Here is a 21,018-nt window from a genome sequence, read left to right on the forward strand (position 1 = left end):
AGCAGATTCGTGCAATTTCCAAGAGAAAGATCGTATGATGTGTGACAAAATTATTTTTAGTGTCACGGGCAAACTTCAAGAACTTTTATTAAGAGAGGACAAGATTAACTTAGACAAGGCAATCAAAATTTGTAGAGCTTATGAACAGTCAAATAAACATGTTAAGGAGTTGAGAGAATCTACAAATTCAACTCACACAGTCAATAAAGTTACACACCATGATAAGTTCAAAAAGAAAACTTACCAACCTGAAAGTAAAAGACCCCAAACTAGACACCCTCAATCACAGAGTAAAACTTCTTACAACACACAAATTAACAACAAAGAATGTAATTTCTGTGGTTACAAACATGAAAGGAAAAAGGAAAAATGTCCAGCATGGGGAAAAACATGCGATGCGTGCAAAGGTAGAAACCATTTTAAAGCTAAATGCAAGAAAATACACTCAATCAGCTCAACACAAAGTGACCAAGAAGAAGATGACTGCTGGTTAAATGCTATCACTGGCCATACATCTGAAAATGTAATTCAAGCAATAGGTGCAGAGTCTAAAAACATTTCAGCTTTAATGAATGTAAATGATTGCGATGTTAGATTTCAATTAGATAGCGCAGCCGATGTAAATACGATTTGTAAACGATATATCCGTAAAGAACAAGTAAAACCAAGCACAATCACACTGCGTATGTGGAACAAAACACCTATGAAACCAATAGGAGAGGTACATTTGAAATTAATAAATCCGAAAAATGGTGATGAAACCATGGCAACTTTGGTCGTTGTGCCAAATGGACATATGAACTTACTAGGCCTGGATACAATCCGTAGAATGGGATTAATAACTGTCAATGATGACCGTTTCATTGCAAAAGTTGAAACACAGAAAATTGGCATTCTAGGAGAGATAACTCTGAAAGTTGATGAAAATGTACCTGCAAGTAGGAAACTGCCGATCTCTTTACAAGACGATGTTAAGAAGGAAACTGACAAGTTAGTTGAGAGACAAGTTTTGATACCAGTGACTGAACCGTCTAAATGGGTTAGTCAAATGGCAGTCATAAGAAAACCGAATGGAAAACTGAGAATTTGCATTGATCCGCAACCGCTTAATACTGCATTAATGAGAGAACATTATAAACTACCAACTCTAGATGACGTACTTCCGAAATTAGCAAATGCTAAGATCTTTAGCCGACTTGATGTTCGAGAGGCATATTGGAATGTAAAACTAGACAAAGAGTCTAGTGATTTAACAACAATGATAACACCATTTGGGCGATACCGTTGGGCGAGACTTCCGTTTGGTCTCAAAGTTTCAAGCGAAATTTTTCAACGAAAGCTCACAGAAACTCTGGGAGATATAGAAGGAGTATTCACAATAGCAGACGATATCATTGTTGCAGGTTGTGGTCGTACGAACGAGGAAGCACTAATAGACAATGATCGAAAACTCAAAAAGTTGTTTCAACGTTGTAATGACCATAACATTCTTCTTAATGAGGAAAAGAAAGAAGTTGGACTAACCGAGATCACGTTTCATGGTCACCGTATTACAAGAGAAGGGGTAAAAGTTGACGATGTTAAAGTAAAGGCGATACATGAAATGCCCTGTCCGACCGACGTGTCAGGAGTGAAAAGATTGTGTGGCATGGTACAGTACATGGCAAAATTTCTGCCAGATCTTGCAAATGATCTAGCACCGATCCGTGAACTCACTAGAAAAGATGTACCGTGGATATGTTCCGATGAATGCAATATGGCATTTCAAAGGGTAAAGAAAAGACTTACCGAAGCACCCATATTGGCTTATTTTGATGTCAACAAAGAAGTTGTACTGCAAGTCGACAGTAGTAAGAGTGGTCTGGGAGCCGTACTGCTGCAAGAAGGGAAACCTGTTGAATTTGCGTCAAGAGCACTAAAACCGTCAGAGTGTAATTGGGCTCAGATTGAAAAAGAAGCATTATCAATGTTATATGGTCTCGAGCGTTTTGACCAGTACACATATGGACGTAAAGTTATAGTTCAGAATGACCATAAGCCACTTGCTGCGATATTAAGTAAACCGCTAAGTCGTGCACCAAAAAGATTACAAGACATTATGATGAAATTATTCAGATATGACATTGAATTCCGATTTGTAAAAGGAGTCAACCTTGTATTAGCAGACACTCTAAGCAGAGCATTTTTGGAAAATGACAATGCTACAGAGACAGCAAGACCACGAATTATGCAATTAAATACTTTTGAAGATATACCGGATAAGATAAGATTGGCAACAGCAGAAGATACCGAATTACAGACTCTCAAAAGAATCATCAATGATGGATGGCCACAACACAGAGACACTGTGCCGTACTGTGCATTACCGTTTTTTGAATGGCGAGACGAACTTAGTATCCAAGAAGGAATAGTTGTAAAAGTAGAAGCCATCCTCATTCCGAAATTATTAAGAAATGAAATGAAAAACCGTTTACACAGTGCTCATTTAGGTTATGATTCAATGATGAGGCGAGCCAGAGGAACAATATTTTGGCCAGGAATGGCAAAAGAGATAAAACAAATGACAGAGTTATGTGAAATTTGCCAAGAGTCAAAACAGAAAAATCAACGGGAACCGTTAATACAACACAGTGATGGTCAATCACCGTGGACGAAAATAGGAATGGACTTGTTCGAAATAAACAGGTCAGGAATAACCACCAATTGGTGGATTATACCTCAATTGACGTATAATCCACCAATTGACATATAATGGTATAGACCAATTGAAGTATAATTCTTTGTATTTCAAAGCAAACTATACAACCAAAATGGAGCATTGTTTTCTTATAACCATATTATGGTATGAAAACATGTCAAACATTCCTAGTTAAGTATAGTGACATAACATATTGCATTTAATCAATAATTGTATTTGCAGTTTCTTCTATTGTTTTCTTGTCAATTCTTGATTGGTAAATTTTCCACTAATCACCGGTCAATGGACATCAATACTGTCTTCGGTCATGTGATTATGAGTACAACTCACCAGGTGAATGGATCTCTTTGTTAATACTTGACTTTCATTATTAAAAGTCAATCATGGTCAATAGTACAGATGTTTTAACAAAAGAATTGTTATACACATGCATTCTCAAGAGATGCAGCAGGCTTTGACAAAACTGAAACTTTAGGAGGATTCAATAATGGTTATAAAATAGGTTGCAAGATGCAAAATGATGCTCCTATCCCAGACTAGCGTTTTATTACAAAAAACTTGCATTATACGTCAATTGGTCTATACCAATATATGTCAATTGGTGGATTATACGTCAATTGAGGTATAGTCCACCAATTGGTGGTTATTCCTGACCTGATAAAAGGCAGACCATACCTTGTGGTCATTGATTACTTTTCGAATTTTACCGAAGTAGACTACTTATCGAAAACAACCTCTAGTCAAGTGATCACAATACTTAAGAAACAGTTTGCGAGATTTGGAATCCCGACAACAATTGTATCCGATAACGGACCTCAGTTTAGTTCCGATGAATTTCGACAATTTACAACAAAATGGGGAATAAATCGAATCCGGGTCCGTTCGCGCCCATTCACGTTCGCCCCCTTTCACGTTCGCACCCCGGGTCCGTTCGCACCCTACACGTTCGCACCCTTTTTATTGATTTTGTCTTAAATAATTTTTCAATCGTATTTTGGTTAGTGTATTGCTATAAATATTTTTTTGTTCATTGTTTTAAAATGAAGTGACTTTCTAAAAACGATTTTTGTGTTGAATAATTTTTTAATCGTGTTTTGGTTATTGTATTGCTATAAATAAGTTTTTTTTCATTGTTTCAAAACATGCAAAATAAAGTGACGTTTTTTGTGTTGAATATCTTTTTAATCGTGTTTTGGTAAGTGTATTGCTGTATTTTTTTTTTTTCATTGTTTCAAAATAAAGTGACTTTCTAAAAAAGGTTTTTTGTGTTGAATATTATTTAAATGTTAAGATACCAAACCGCTTTAAACTCAACAACAATAACATTTTGAATCTTAATTGTTTTTACTCATACCAAGTTAAATACATGCTAATATAACTACATGCAGAATTTACATCAAGTTTAGCTGTGTAAACACCATATATAATTAACAGTAATCATAAATAATTAATCATCAAATCAATTTAAAACAATATTTCATTTAAAAAATTCGAAAATTGCCGAATTTTTCTTTATTTTGAGATAAATATCTTAAAAAACATCTTATAATTCATCGGGTTTTTGAATAAAAAAAAAGGGTGCGAACGGACCCAGGGGGCGAACGTGTGGGGTGCGAACGAGCAGGGTGCGAACGTGTATTGGGCGCGAACGGACCCGATACCGAATAAATCATATGGTGTCGTCTCCGAATCATCCTCAAGGAAACGGAAAAGCCGAATCTGCCGTTAAAGTGATTAAGAATATGATCAAGAAAACTCTTCAAGTTGGTCGTGATCAATACGAGGCGCTTCTTGAATTGCGAAACACACCTACTCAGAACACTGGTCTCAGTCCGACCGAAATAATGTTCGGAAGAAAAACCCGATCGATGATTCCATCAATTAACACAAAGCAAAAAGTACCGAATGCGAAAGCTACAGAATTACGATCAGCAAGGAAACAATCTGTCAAGAAATGTTATGACAGATGCGCAAAGAACTTACCACCGTTAGGATCTGGTCACTCAGTGTATTTCGAACACAAGCAAGGACAGCACTGGAAGTTGGGAAAAGTAAAAGAAAGAATAAGCGAAAGAGCATACATAGTTAAAAGCCAGGAAGGAGTTCCGTACAGACGTAATCGATCTCACATGCGACCGACAAGTGTAAATGTACAAATCCGTGATATGTCACCACCACGGGAACTATTGAATTTTGATAAAATGGCAGAAACAAAAACTGCTGTACCGACGGGAACACCAAATACTGTAGAACTGTCAATGAACTCAGACAATTTAGTTAGCGAGAGCAAACCAATTGAAAAGGAACAAAAGCGTGTCAAACCGATAACTAGACCAAAACGTACTACCGGAGAACCAGCCTATTTGAAAGACTTTGTGCGTTAAAGATATATGACAATTTTATTTGTTTCAAGTAGTTTATTTTCTAGTCAATCATTTAGTTTCTAGTCGTTTTCATAATTAGTTTAGTTTTAAAAATGAACTGCTAACACAAACTCTAGATACTGACTTTGTTTAAAACATGTGAAAAGACTTTATAATTGAGATTATTATCTTTGGTTAAATTGTTTGATAATATTTGCGAATTTTAAAAGTAGATATCTCTCTTAAGAAAAGGGGATGTTGATAAATTGTGATTCGTTTCTTTCATTCAAATTTGAGTCTATATTTTATAATAACCGACACATGGCTAATTATCTATAGATGTATTTATAAACCGGATGTTGTGTCTGTAATTAGATATTCCTTTGTCTACAATACACATCATGATAGCAAGTTGATGTTGTTATTCTGCCTGAAGCAATTCTTGTATTAATGAGCCTTCCTGTCCGATTATACCCCCAAATAACAAAGAGGCATACCAGCGGAAGAAGGAAAAGTACACAGAGCTGATTACAACAAGTAGAGAGAGAGGTTGGAAAGCGTGGCTGTTCCCAGTAGAAGTAGGCTGCAGAGGTTTTCCTGCACAGTCAGTATGGAGGATGCGACAGCAGAAAATCAGAATACCACCATCTGTAAGTAATAATCATTTCTTCTGGGAAACCAGTGATCGTCAGGAAAGGCTGAATGGAGACTGGGGAAGACCAGTGACGCTGGAGAGACAGCTGACAGCCAGGAACAGACTGGTATGGGCACTCGGGGTCAGCTACCCTAAGTGTGGTTTCCCTGAGTGAACAACAAAGACAGCTACTACACAGAATGAAGAAGTATACCCCCAGAGTCTCAAAGAGGGGGTGATGAGAGGCTCAACCAAACAGATTAAACGGCAACGACTCGGAAACGAAAATGGACAATAACACAGATGGTGCAAACAATTTTGACAGGAGAGAAAGCAGAAGCTAAATGCCATTGTGGAAAGATCTGCAAGAACCAAAGAGGCGTAAAGATTCATCAGTCAAGGTCTGGATGCAGTCGAGAAATTGTTACAGAGCAGCGCACAGATTTATCTGGTGAGATGCAGGAGAATCCTAGCCAGGACACAAACCATAGCGCAAGAAATCTCTCAGCATCAGTATCATCCCACGACAGCAGTCAAAGCTTGAATGGTGAGGAGCACATTACACAGCAAAGACAAGATCGAGACATCACATCAGAAAAAAAGGATAGCATTGCCAAAGATGAACAGTGAAGCCCAATGGAGAGATCTGAACGATGATTTAGGAGTAATTCTAGAAACATCACTCCAAGGAAGTGTTGAAAGGAGGATAGAAATTCTGACTACGCTAGTTTATAACATCGGGAAGGAGCGATTTGGTGTTGAGGAGAGGAAAGAAAGGAGTAACATCAAGCAGACGCCAAACAGGAGAGAACAGAAAATTAAACACCTAAGGAAGGAGCTCAAAGACCTAAACAGGTGGTAACAGAAAAGCAATGAGATAGAGAAGTTGGGAATAGCCTGCATTACAGACAGTGTTAGAGAGGAGTTGAGAAGAACTAGAAGGGCAGAACAACTCAAGAATAGTAATAAGAAGAAAGCGAAAAATAGAGCGAACTTTATCAAGAATCCATAAAACTACACAAAAACACTGTTGGGTGGAGAAAGAACAGGGCATCTGCATTGTAGTAAGGAAGAAGTAGAAAAGTATCTGCATGAAACACACTGGGACAAAGAAAGAGAGACACCTTTAGGATATTGCCCAAGAGTTGAAAAAGAAGAACAACAAACAATAGAATTTGAAACGAAGGAACCAACATGGAAGGAAGTTTGTGAGGTGGTAAAAAAGGCAAGAACAGGATCAGCACCTGGGTACAGTGGTGTACCATACAAAGTCTATAATAAATGCCCAAAGATACTTAGAAAACTATGGCAGCTATTCCGAACACTATGGAAAAAAGGAACCATTCCTGAAAGCTGGCAGAAGGCAGAAGGGTGTTTTGTACCAAAGGAAAAAGATTCTAAAGACATTTTGCAGATTAGGACAATTTCATTGTTGAGTGTAGAGGGGAAAATCTACTTCTCTGTATTGGTGAACAGGATGACGAAGTATATGGTAGAGAATAGCTACATCGATACATCTATGCAGAAAGGAGGCATTGCAGGTTTTTCAGGATGTGTAGAACATACTAGTGTTCTTAGCCAACTTATACTATATATTATATTATGAGGCGAAGACAGGAAAGAAGAATTTGGCAGTAGTATGGTTAGACCTGGCAAACGCATATGGATCAGTACCACGCAAATTGATAGGGATGGCAATGGATCACTACTACATTCCAGATCACATCAAGAAGATAATCCAAAAGTATTTTGGTGGAATACAGCTGCCATTTACTGTAGATAACAAGACAACAGCATGGCAGAAGTTAGAGAAAGGAATAGTCACGGGTTGTACCATCTCACCGATACTATTCATTATGAGTATGAATATCATCATGAAGGCAGCAGAAAGAGAAACAAGAGGTCCAAAGACAGATTCAGGGATTTTTCTTCCAGCAACAAGAGGGTTCATGGATGACCTTACAGTAACAACATCGTCCCATATTCCAGCAAGATGGATACTGTTAGCACTGGAAGAGGTAGTCACTTGGGCCAGGATGAAATTTAAGCCAAGGAAGTCAAGATCAATGATTCTAAGAAATGGTCAGATAACAACGAAGTTCCAGCTTAAGATCCAAGGGGACGAAATACCAACAATAGTAGATAACCCTATAAAGTGCCTTGGAAAATGGTTTGATGATACCCTTAAGGACAATACCAATGTGAAGACAGTACAAACACAGGTTGCAGAATGGCTGAAGAAGGTAGATAAGAGTGGATTGCCTGGGAAGTTTAAGGCTTGATATACCGATATGGGTTGCTACCAAGACTGACATGGCTACTCATGATCTATGAAATGACAGCAACAATAGTAAAAGCCATAGAAAGAAAGATAAACAGTCACCTCAGAAGATGACTAGGAGTACCACCAAGTTTTACAGCCATAGGTCTTTACAGTAGATCATCACATCTCCAGCTACCTTTAACATCAACTTTGCAGGAATACAAGGTATCAAAGAGCAGACTTGTTATGACTCTCAGGGACTCAAAGGATAGCAAGATAAGTAAGGCTGGAATCCAGACACGTACTGGACGGAAATGGTCAGCAAGAACTGCAGTAGATCAAGCAGGAAGTATTCTTCATCACAAAGACATAGTGGGCAACACCAGTACTGGTAGACAAGGCTTAGGAATGACACATTTCCAACAGTGGTCAAAGGCAACACCAAAAGAGAAGAGCAGCATGGTGCAGTCAGAAATAAGACAAGTAGAAGAAGAACAAAGAAGAGCAAAAGCAGTAGAGCTTAGCCGTCAAGGAGCATGGATGAAATGGAACTTGCCAGAAAGAAAGATCACATGGGCAGAGTTATGGAGGATGGAACCATTCAGAATTTCATTCATGCTAAGGTCAGTCTACGATACTCTTCCTTCCCCTTCAAACTTACACCAGTGGGGACTTGCTGGTTATGGCATCGCCGAGATGATCTGAGCTGGAAGCCGAGTGCTGATGAGTAGAGGTTTGGCCACCTCTACTGGCCGCCAACTGGAGGATGTAATGGTACAGGGTCGAAACATCTGGTGAAGGTTGGAACCATCTGAAGACATCAAAGCACCGGCAGAGAGCGACAGAGATTCAGAGATGAGGGAAGATGAGCAGTCAAGAGAATATGACAGCAGAAAAGCAGAATACCACCATCTGTAAGTAATAATCAATTATTTCATTTTTACAAAATCTTAAGAGATTTTATGGAATAAAAGAACTTATGAGAATTTGGTATAATAATAGGGAAAGCTGTGCTATCATAAGAGACCCTCCAAAATATTAAAGTCCTTCAACTGTGGAATACTAACTGATCTAAAATTCATCAAAATTAAAAGGGAAATTATCTCTATAGAAATAATTATTGTGTTATAAATTTCTGACAATAAAGAAAACTAGAGCTATCATAAGGCATGCTCCAAAAGAGGGACAAAAGATACCAGAGGGACAGTCAAACTCATAGATCGAAAACAAACTGACAACGCCATAGCCAAAAATAAAAAAAAAACAAACAGACAAATAATAGTACAGATGACACAACATAGAAAACTAAAGACTAAGCAACACGAACCCCACCAAAAACTGGGGGTGATCTCAGGTGCTCCGGAAGGGTAAGCAGATCCTGCTCCACATGTGGCACCCGTCGTGTTGCTTATGTTATTACAAATCCGGTAAATAGTCTAATTCGGTAGGTCACATTCGTGAAAAGGGAAGGGTATTGTAGTTACGACATACGGAACATATCCGATATCCAAGTTGTTTGTTGTTTTTTTGTTTGTTTGAATTGTTACACATGTACATTTTGTCATGTCAGGTCCTTAATCAGATAATAATCCTTACTCCTTGAGGGGTGTCACTCAAGGTAATCTGATAGTTCCTAAGCCAAAAGCTGAGCTATTTAAGAAATCTTTTGTTTATTCTGGATCAGTGTTATGGAATGGACTACCACACAAAATGCGTAAAGCTCACAACACTTATACTTTTAAACAAAGTATCAAGAAGTACTTAACACAGTCCTGATAAGATTATGTTTTCTACAATGTATTTGTATATTATTTTTTTTTTTTATTTTTATTTGATTTTTTGACTACATGTACATCTTGAACAGCTTTATATCTTATCATGTTAATAATATTACATTGAACTACTTGACTGTAAATTAACTATGTGTAAATATCTGTTTTTGATTGTATTGTAATTTGTATGTGAGGGCCTCAGGAAAGATTAGTTTATTGTAACTAACTGAGTTTACCCTCTTTAAATAAAGAATTTATTATTATTATTATTATTATTTTACAGCTGACTATACAGTATGGGTTTTGCATCTTTTTTGAAGCCATACTTTACTTCAATTGGACTCTGTTGAATAGTTGTCGCTTTGGCAATCATACCACATCTCCTTATTTTATAGAGAGAATGACAGAAAACAGTTCACAATACATTGTATAATGTTTGTCCATGATGAGCCTTAAAGAATATATAATGGAAACTGAGGTTTACTAAATACTTTTTCCATGAAAACAAATACATGTATTACAGTTGAAAAAACAATGCAATGTTTTTCTTATTCTTATGTAAAAAGAATGTAACAGGGTAGATTTATGTCACTATGTGTTTTCTTTAGGAATGACAAGAAAGGAAAAAGGTAGACAATAGCTTGTTTTGATTTTAAATGCCAAACTACTGCCTTACAGTTTAATGCCCACATAATACCTGATGATTTAGCCCCTATCATGTTGGCTACATTGCATCTTGCTTCATCTATCACTTTCTTGGCTTTTACACCTGAAATTAATAAAAAATGAAATAGCTATGACATTCTTAAAATGTACTTTAAACCCAACCATACCTGTATGAAAACAGCCTATTTAAGCTCAATAGTTAGTGTTGTAAACATTCAATAACGCGGTTTTACCTTTGTGTTAACGTAACGTCGTTCCCGGCAAAATTGGCAGTTGCCGATTTAGCGTTACGAAATTCCGCCAACAAATGTGGCATTCGAATAACATCTTTGTTTTCTAACTTGTTATTAATCCTACATTTCTTTAGTTACTTGTATTTATATGCTTTATATTGATAAATCGGTGTCGAGACGTATGAAATCGTAATTGCTTTCTTTATAATCCAATATTTACTTATGTATTGACAGTGATTTATATGATTAACCTTGACCAGTAGCGACCTATTTTCTTACGCGCAAGGATAAGGCGTGATAAGTATTATAAAAAGGGGATTTTCCGAATAGCAAAACGAATTTGAACTCATCTTTACAGAAACTTAATAGGTAAATACTTCACGCACGAAAATCACAGAAAACCGTTAAACATATTGTACTTTCATTCTTTGTAGTAATTTATAGTAATAATAATAATTTCTATTTCTTAAAATAGTAGTTTAGTTGTTATTTTATTTAGAAAACCTGGCTAATGTATTTCGAAAAGCTATTGAATAGAATAAATATCTACAGACTAAAGGTATTGTAAGAAAGATTGAGAACAATCTTTACACTGGTGGCAGCGAATTTAGTTTTCTTTTTAAAGAAAATTTTAAGAATCTACGTGAATAATTTATTAGGCACGCAATTGATAAGTAAAAATATTTTAAATTGTTACTGTCCATATTTGTTTACACTTAAAAAAAAAAAAACTGAACATAATAAAAAAGGACACTTCAACAAAAGGTGAAAGAAAAGAAAAGTACAGTTGGTGAGATTAATTAAGCTTATAGTATATCTTTCAGTAGTTTTAAAATTCAACAAGGATAAATATAAATCCAAGTTGAAAAGAAATAATATAGTTAATCAAAATCTATGTCAACAAGGATAAATTCTAATCCAAGTTGAAAAGGTTATAATTATTAAATTTGAGTATATATCAACAAGGATAAATATGAATCTATAAGTTGAAATAAAATAGTTAAGGGGTATACATCAACAAAGATAAATTCTAATCTAAGTTGAATATTAAAAGATAAAAAATTTTAAGTCAAATTTCAACAAGGATAAAATAAAATCCAAGTTGAGCTAGATTAATATTGAATACCATATTCAATAAGGATAAACTTTAATCCAAGTTGAGTTTTAAAGTTAGGAGTCTATTTTTAACAGGAATAAATCTGAATCCAAGTTGAATAATAATATTAAAACCATAATTTTTTCAATAGGGTCCAGTTGTAAAATTTATAGTCTATTTCAAAGTTGTAAATTAAATAGTCCATTTCATAAGCTTATTTTTTACAACAAGGATAAATATAAATCCAAGTTGTAGTTATAATAATTTTTCGATAGAGTCGAAGTTTAAAAAAAAAAAAAAAAAAAAATTATAGTCTATTTCGAAGTTGTAAATTAAATAGTACATTTCACAAAATAAGTTTTACAACAAGGATAAATATAAATCTAAGTTGTAGTTATATTTCATTAAGGTCAAAGTTGAACGTCTATAGTCTATTTCAAGTTTGTAATGTATATAGTCTATTTCACAAAGTAAGGATAGATTCATAATCCAAATTGTGTTTTAAAAGTAAGGCATAGGAAATTCTTTATCAATTTCAACAAGGATAAAATTTAATCCAAGTTGATTAGTAAATTGAAACTCTTGATTCCATTTAGCAGTCAAAAGTAGGATGTATAATTTGAGAAATAGACAACCTAGTATGTCTACGGGATCAATGTCTTTAGGAAGGGGAAGAGGAAGGGGATCTGGAATAAACCCACCAAGTAGTTTAGCCATTCCCAACCATGCCATATCATCTGGGAATATGGAGGCCCATTTTTCAGGGGAATCTAGAAACTCTCATGATTATTTTAATGCAAGGTTTAATATCCATGAATTCAGTAATGGGGAGACAATAAATAAGTATCCGAATATATTGCCTACTTCAATTAATGAGGGAGAAAGGGAGATAACTCATTTGACTGATGAAAATCCTTGTACCATGGATCATACTATCAACTTACCTGCTATAAGTAAAGAAATTGAGAATAACACTAATCCGTTCCTTGTTCCAACTCAAAGTCGAAGTGATAGCGCTTTAATTTCAAGATCAACCAATTCTGATAGTGATGAACTCACACAATTAAGAAGACAATTAGATGCTTTAAAGAATGAAAATTTTGAATTAAAGAGAACAGTCCAACAAAACAGCCTTCCGTTACCAAGTTCAAGTCAAACAAACCCTAATCAAAATCTGGTTAACACAATTACCCAGTCAACAGAGTATATAGAGCCAAATGTATATGCTGGTACCCATACCCATGTAAACCATGATATTGTTAGCAGCAATATTTCACAGAATCCAGTTCTTAACAAGAACTTGTATACTCAGAGTCAATTTGTGAGCAACACCTATCCTCATAATACAATGCAAAGAAGTAACTATTCGCAAAATACAGTACAGAATAGCCGATATATACAAAATAAAGCCCCGAACAGTAATTTTTCACAATATCCAGTTCAAAATAGAAATTTCCAACAGTATCAACCAATCACAGAGCCAAACTTGTTACCAATGCAGCATCCCAGTAGACCACAGTATATCAATACATCAGAAGTTCCAAGATTTAATGATAATGGACGCAGAACAAGAGTGCCATTCTATAACGGAAAGGATCCATGGAACGCATATATGATGCAATTTGAACTGATTGCGGAAATGAACAATTGGACTCCATCAACCAAAGCCATAGAACTGGTTACAGCCCTCAAAGATGAAGCAATGGTATATGCCTCATTTCTTACACCAGAGACAAAAAGATCATTTTCAGCACTTTGTGCAGCCATGTCAAATAGATTTGGAGATCATGGGTACCCGGAAACATACAGACAAGAGCTTCATACTCTGAGAAAGTATGATAGAGAAACAATTCAGGAGTATGCTTCAAGGGTCGAGATGTTGGTCAGGAAGTCTTTCCCCACAATTGACACAGCAACACACAGTACACTCAGTGTGGAGTATATGCTTAGAGGATTGCCGGACCAGAGTATTGCTATTGAGCTACTGACAAAAAGGATTACTAGCATAACAGAGGCAATACACCAAGTAACGCTATATGAGACTTACAAGAGAGGTTCAAGAGACAGAAACATCCGTCAGCTTGGTACAACAGAGGACAGTTATAGAAATAATTGTGGGTCCGAAGATATAGAGGTCAGAAAAGTAGGAGGAAACAGATTTGTAACAGAGGAAAGATTGACTCAGTTTGAAAGAGGAATTTCGGAGTCACTAGAGACAACCATTAAAAGAGAAATGGCAAAGTATTATACACAACAGGATTATGACAGTAGGCCATGGCAAAATAAGCAAGTGTATAGAGACCATACGACCAAGATGAAGAATTCCAGATGCTATAACTGTAATGAGGAAGGCCATTACATAAGAGATTGTCCAAAAGAAAAGAGAAGCCCCTATCATAATCATAAAGAAAACAGAGGTGGTTTTATAAGGAATAATGAAAGGAGTCAAAACCAAAATGAAGAGTCTTTAAACTGCTAAGGGTTGAGACTATCGACCAAGTGTCAGCCCCTAAACATGGTAAAGAAAAAGTTAAAGAGAATAATTTGAAATATGAAGAGAAACATTGCCAAATGAAAGAGCATTTGGTTGAACCGAAAAAATCAGTGAATACAGCTTATATAAAGAGATCATTTGAAGAAGATAGCCTAGATATACGGGACCTAGATTTAAGCCTAGAGATGTTGTTTGAGGAGTCTAAGGAGATACAACAGAACACACCAGAGAACACACCAAAGGAGGTAATGGGTAGTGCAGAACCGATCAACGGGATAGAAGGACATATTATCATTGCTCGGGTGACAGCAGCTAGCATTACAGTTCCAGTGGTCATTAACAAGATTGTGACGAATGCAGTTATTGACACTGGAGCAGAGGTGACGGTTCTAAGTGAGAAGTTGTATAATCAGATTCCTGGGAGTAAACGGCCAAAACTAAGGAGAGCAGCAAGAAATTTGGTAGTTGCTGAGGCCGGTAAGAACTTGACAACAAGAGAGATTACAGAGGTGGAAGTTAATCTGGGAAGTGAAACCTTCAAATGGCCAGTTTATGTAGCACCCATTGGAGATAACATGTTATTAGGTTGTGACCTAACTGATGAAATGAATATCACAATCAATCCTATGCAAGGCTTACAGTTTAATGGTCAGCGGATTGAATGTGAGACTAAGAGACAAACTGATAGAGAAGCCAGAGTCGGAGTAAAGGACACCAATTCTGGGCTTATCATTGACAAAGAAGCGGAAAGAAGTGAGTTCCTGTCAATCAGAGATTCAATGGTAGAGCCGGTAATGGCGGATGACAGAAAACCCATGGTAGCAAGTACGCAGGACATGCATGTACATATAGGAAATATTACCAGTACAAGTTATAAGGGTACACAGACGGACAAGGTCGATGTCCAGATGTTGCCTGAGCTCTTGCAAGAAGAAAATGTAAATGTTACAGAAGAAAATGTAAATATTAAAGGAGAAAATGTAAATGTTACAGAAGAAAACGTTAATGTTACAGAAGAAAATGTTAATATTACAGAAGAAAATGTAAATGTTACAGAAGAAAATGTAAATGTTAAAGGAGAAAATGTAAATGTTACAGAAGAAAACGTTAATGTTACAGAAGAAAATGTTAATGTTACAGAAGAAAATGTAAATGTTACAGAAGAAAATGTAAATGTTAAAGGAGAAAATGTAAATGTTACAGAAGAAAACGTTAATGTTACAGAAGAAAATGTTAATGTTACAGAAGAAAATGTAAATGTTACAGAAGAAAACGGTAATATTACAAAAGAAAATATAAATTTTACAGAAGAAACTGTAAATGTTACAGAAGAAAATGTAAATGTTACAGAAGAAATTGTGAATGTTCCAGTAACAGAAGAAAATCAAAATATTCCAGTTACGGAAGAAATTGTAAATGTTTCAGTTAAAAAAGAGGATGGAAACTTTTTCTGTCAGGTGGAAAAAATAAGTCAACTGAAAGAAAGTTTCCGTGAAACAGATTTAGACCAAACTAAGAAAGAACATGAGAATAAAAAACAGGTAACGCAAGACACACAAAAAGATTGGAGAAAAAGGAAGAAAAGAGCAGAAGAGGACACAGAAAGAGAAAAGAACAGAAGAGGACACATAAAAAAAAAAAAAACAGAAGAGAATACAGAAAGAAAGACAAAAAGAGACGAACCAATAATACAGTGAAGTTGTTGGACAAAGAAAACATTGAAAATTTTATAAACAGTTTATTTATTATATTGAAAGACACAAAACTACAAAATTGTTGACATTATTTATATGTATATTGTTTAATATATCATTGGTACACTTTTATTATTATACGTGTCAAGAATTGTGATATATTCGTGATCTAGTCAACATTGACAAAAACAAATTTTCTTAATTTTAATATTCTATTGAGATAGCAGGTGCTTGATTAGATTTTGTTTAATTGTATCTAATGATTTAATATTTCGCAATTATTTAAATTTCGAGACGAAATTCTATTTTGACGGAGGGCAGTGTTGTAAACATTCAATAACGCGGTTTTACCTTTGTGTTAACGTAACGTCGTTCCCGGCAAAATTGGCAGTTGCCGATTTAGCGTTACGAAATTCCGCCAACAAATGTGGCATTCGAATAACATCTTTGTTTTCTAACTTGTTATTAATCCTACATTTCTTTAGTTACTTGTATTTATATGCTTTATATTGATAAATCGGTGTCGAGACGTATGAAATCGTAATTGCTTTCTTTATAATCCAATATTTACTTATGTATTGACAGTGATTTATATGATTAACCTTGACCAGTAGCGACCTATTTTCTTACGCGCAAGGATAAGGCGTGATAAGTATTATAAAAAGGGGATTTTCCGAATAGCAAAACGAATTTGAACTCATCTTTACAGAAACTTAATAGGAAATACTTCACGCACGAAAATCACAGAAAACCGTTAAACATATTGTACTTTCATTCTTTGTAGTAATTTATAGTAATAATAATAATTTCTATTTCTTAAAATAGTAGTTTAGTTGTTATTTTATTTAGAAAACCTGGCTAATGTATTTCGAAAAGCTATTGAATAGAATAAATATCTACAGACTAAAGGTATTGTAAGAAAGATTGAGAACAATCTTTACAGTTATCTTGGTGTAATCATCCTCTTGATATGTACTGAGATTTCCAAATGCTTTAGTCAGAATACTCCTTCAATAATCATCATCATGAGAACTACTGAATTCCACTATGCTTCAGCCATTGTCAGTTAAATTTCTCTCAACAAAGGACAATATTGTAACGTTTATGGGTCGTGTAAATCCCCTGTTTCTATTTTTAGATATTATATAAAACTAGGTTTGTCAGTTTAGTTTTCGCAGGGATTGTTTTTCTCGTGCTTGAGACTCAATGTCCAGACTTGGATATTTAAACCTCGTCTGGACAATATTTCTTTAGATTGGGGAAAACTTTCGTACTGGTAAGTTGTACTTTAAAATTTCATTTTATTCATTTTCAATGTTTGACTTAAATATTTATTTCTTTACAATTGATTTATGTTTCGGTTTTGGATCAAACATTTCTAAATTCATAATTTACGTTTCCGTTTCAACTAGATAGATAGAATTGTACAATACCTATATATTTTATTAATATAGGGTTTATAAATGGGGTACATTCTGGTAGCGATATTGAAGAAAAATGGTTAATCCAAGGATATTTTAGAGTAATGGTCGTCAATCTTTGGAATTGTTCGAGCTTTACTCTGGAATTTTGTATTATCACATGTTTTTTTAAGGTCTTGAACTAGTCAATGCTACTGAATAATGTGTTTCAGACATTGCTCTGGTTGGACTGAGAATTAAATGGGAATAGATTGAATGTGATGTTGATTTTTTTACTGGACTGACTTTGGTCCCTGGTACATGGAATTATGAGGTTCATATTCTAATCTAACAAAGTCGGTGGGAACCAGTGGGTATTTTTTATTCTATCTCGGAAAGTGGGACGTCACAAACTTGATTGATTGAATTCAGTTTTTGTTATGAAAGAGTAGTGTACAGTTCTTGATATTTTATGCAATCGGTTACGTCTAAATTTCTAGTGTGTGAATTTATTTATTTTAATCAATTTTATAGCACTAAGGCCAAACACTTTCCTTGAACTTGGTTAATTTATAATGGGTATCTTTAATTGCAAATGCATCACCCCGTTTTATCCTATAAGGTGAGGTTAGAAAATGTATTGAAATTTTAGGATTAAAATTTCCTATGGAGATACCGCGATATTTGTGTACATTTGTATTATTGTCTTGTCTATTAAATATGAAACTGTCTTATGAATCTTGGTTATTTGTTATATGAGCGAATACCTTGTTTGGCGCAATTGTCACCTCATTTCATTTATAGCCAATATAGGTTTCTGGCACATGTCATTAGTTGAATTGATTGGTTCTTGGTATTGTCAGTATGCTGTCCGAAGATCTAGAGCGAAAGCACAGGCCGAACCCTCTCTACCAGTAACGTAAATGGTTGAGCTAGCAGGGTATAATTTCATGAGACAAAAAATATGAACGGAACATCAGTTTACATAGAAAAACCCGTTTACGTTGCAATATAAGTTAAACTAAATCTTACAAGCATCATGAGAACTACTTTGATTTTCAAATGCTGTGGTCAGAATACTCTCACAAGTAGGGTGATAAGGTGTTATAACTATAAATCTAAAAATCATTATGAGATCCACTGGGATTTCCTCATCCTTAAGGCAGACTATTCTCACCAGTAGGGTAAGAATTATATTTTACAAACATAACATAACTACCCTGTTTCTCCCATGCTTCAGTCATTGTCAGTCAATTTAATTTAATCTAAATCTTACCAGCATCATGAGAACTACTGGGATTCCCCCATGCTTTAGTCAGACTACTTGTAATAGCTCCAACAACTTCTAGTTCAAGTGGTGTTGTGGCATTGTAATCTAAATAAACCCTTTAAATAGAATGAAAAAAGAAGTAATTCATGGATTTCTATTCTTTGTTTTCCCCATTTGCCTGGGACAAGTGAAAAATACATTTAAACAACTAAAAGCAGCAATGCACTTGTCAGATTCAACCATCAAAATTTGCTAATGAATACTCATAGAAATACGGAATCTTTCATGAACACTTTGTCTATATTAAATCAATGATTAACACTGGAAAACTTTGAAAACACTAAGAAAATTTTTTTTTTTTTTAACATAGTTCTCATATATTTCCTCATGCTAATTATAGATCATTTTATAATACACCTATTAACACTTTGATTTGTTTGCTTACATCATGTACATATATTTTTTTAAGGGCTAAATAAAAGTAGAGGCTCTAAAGAGCCTGTGTCGCTCACCTTTATCTTCAACAATAGCCATTTTTTGGTAAAAATCATCATGAAAGGGCAATTACTCTATAAAGAGTTAACTGACAATTTCAGTCATGTTGACATATGTGTAGATCTTGTCCTGATGATAATTTTGCTCTTAAAAGTAAATAAAAATTTCTATCTACATTTGTATCTTTTACACTTTTCAAGATAATAGGCAAAAACTCCAAAAAATGTTAAAAACATCATTAAAGGGAAATAACTCAAATTAAAGAACGTTTGTGAGCATGCTCACATACCCCATGCCCCCACATTGTCAATGGGAAAACAAAATATCACCAGATTCCTAAGTTCAAAGACTGCAAATAAAAGAAATCAAGACTTATTAGCTCATCATCAGTATACCAAAAAAAAGAAGAGATATGAGACTATTTTAAGAGTATAAAACAGTGCACACAGAAACGCCGCAAAAATGTTTACCCTTAAAATCTGGTCGTTCACTAAATCCCCCATGGGGATTTTCAAAAGTTGGCAGGTCTAAAAGACTTATAACTCCTACAAGTCAACTGATAAAAATTTCTTGTGGATAAACACTTTGCACATTTACATAGTATGTCCTAATTATCTACAAAGTTTTATTAAATTCTATTGTGTGGATTCAGAGGAGTTGGGATGACAAACTGTTGCAGTAGTATATGTAGGTCAAAATTCTATGTTCAAAGGGGTATAACTTCTAGAAAAAAAATGAATCATAATTTCCTGTCGATAAGCACATCTACATAGTATGTTCTTATCATCTACAAAGTTTCATGAGATTCTGTAGTGTGGATTCAGAGGAGTTGTGTGGACAAACTGTTGTACTAGTATATTTAGGCAGAAATTCTTAAGTTCAAAGAGGCATAGCTCCTAGAAAAAAAATTGAATCATAATTTCCTGTCGATATGCATATCTACATAGTATGTCCTTGTTATCTACAAAGTTTCATAAAATTCTGTTGTGTGGTTTCAGAGGAGTTGTGGTGACAAGAACAGGACTGACGGACAGACAGATGGACAGGTCAAAAACATTATACCCTACAGAACTTTGTTCCGTGGGGTATAATAATGAGGCGACTTAAGATATCAGCCATGATGGTTTATTTGTAGATCTTGTCTTGCTATACAAAGTTTCTGTCTATCTCTTGCTGATCATTTTTGCTATATAAAAGTTTCTATCTATCTGTCTATTATAGTTTTCAACATAATAGGCAAATATGCAAAAAATTTGGAAAATCATCATTATGATTAAAAGGCAATAACTTCAATTAGAAAACGACTAACAATTTGGGTCATGCAGACTTATTTGTAAATCTTTTCTTGCTGATCATTTTTTCTATTTTAAGTTTCTATCCATCTTTTAGGGGACGACCATTTGATATTCTGGGGGGGCCAGGAGGATTTGTTTTGGATCGGTTATTTATTTTTGTAAACTAAGAGGACAGATTATTTATTTTCTGCACTGTTGAAGCAAGATTTTTCATTTTCATTAAAACAAGGGACTGATTATTTATTTTCATAACTATATTAATAATATTTAAAAACATACAATTTTTTAAATTCATTTTTTATTATAAATAATACATGTACAGTCAAGTCATTAATGTACCATTTAATCAGAATTAATCATCATCCTCTGCGGAAATGAATCTTCTGAATTCCAAACTGCATATACATGTATTGCATACATACACGGTATTAGAGTTGGGCTGTGACTAGCCTCTTTTAAAAGTATTGCCAAATACATTTACGCCGAGCGGAGCGAGGCAATAAAATTTTGAAGGGTTTTGAAGCCGCTGAAGGCCCAAAGAAACTATAGAACAAATGATGCAAAATCGTGCTTTCTGGGCGTTCCCAGACCCTTTCTTATTCTGAAAACGCAAGTTCTGTTTTAATAATTTTGTGACAATATTTT

The 21,018-nt window shown here is 34.9% G+C and overlaps 1 protein-coding gene across 3 annotated transcripts in view; it reads right to left on the minus strand.

Moving 5' to 3' along the window:
* The window catches only part of LOC127720561 (selenocysteine lyase-like), a 42,008-nt gene that overhangs the window by 13,744 nt on the left and 7,246 nt on the right, over positions 1-21,018 (minus strand). The window contains exons 2-3 of one of the 3 annotated variants that reach the window (XM_052227168.1): positions 18,590-18,699; positions 10,428-10,499 (exon numbers count right to left, since the gene is read on the minus strand). In XM_052227168.1, the coding sequence (XP_052083128.1) occupies positions 10,428-10,499; positions 18,590-18,699 (182 nt within the window). Of the gene's footprint in view, positions 1-3,373; positions 3,419-3,512; positions 3,547-10,427; positions 10,500-18,589; positions 18,700-21,018 lie in introns of those variants that run through there. The other 2 variants (XM_052227170.1, XM_052227169.1) reach the window with 2 other exon arrangements.

This window comes from Mytilus californianus, unplaced genomic scaffold, assembly GCF_021869535.1.
Source record: "Mytilus californianus isolate M0D057914Y unplaced genomic scaffold, xbMytCali1.0.p SCAF_11, whole genome shotgun sequence".
Classification (NCBI taxonomy): Eukaryota; Metazoa; Mollusca; class Bivalvia; order Mytilida; family Mytilidae; genus Mytilus; species Mytilus californianus.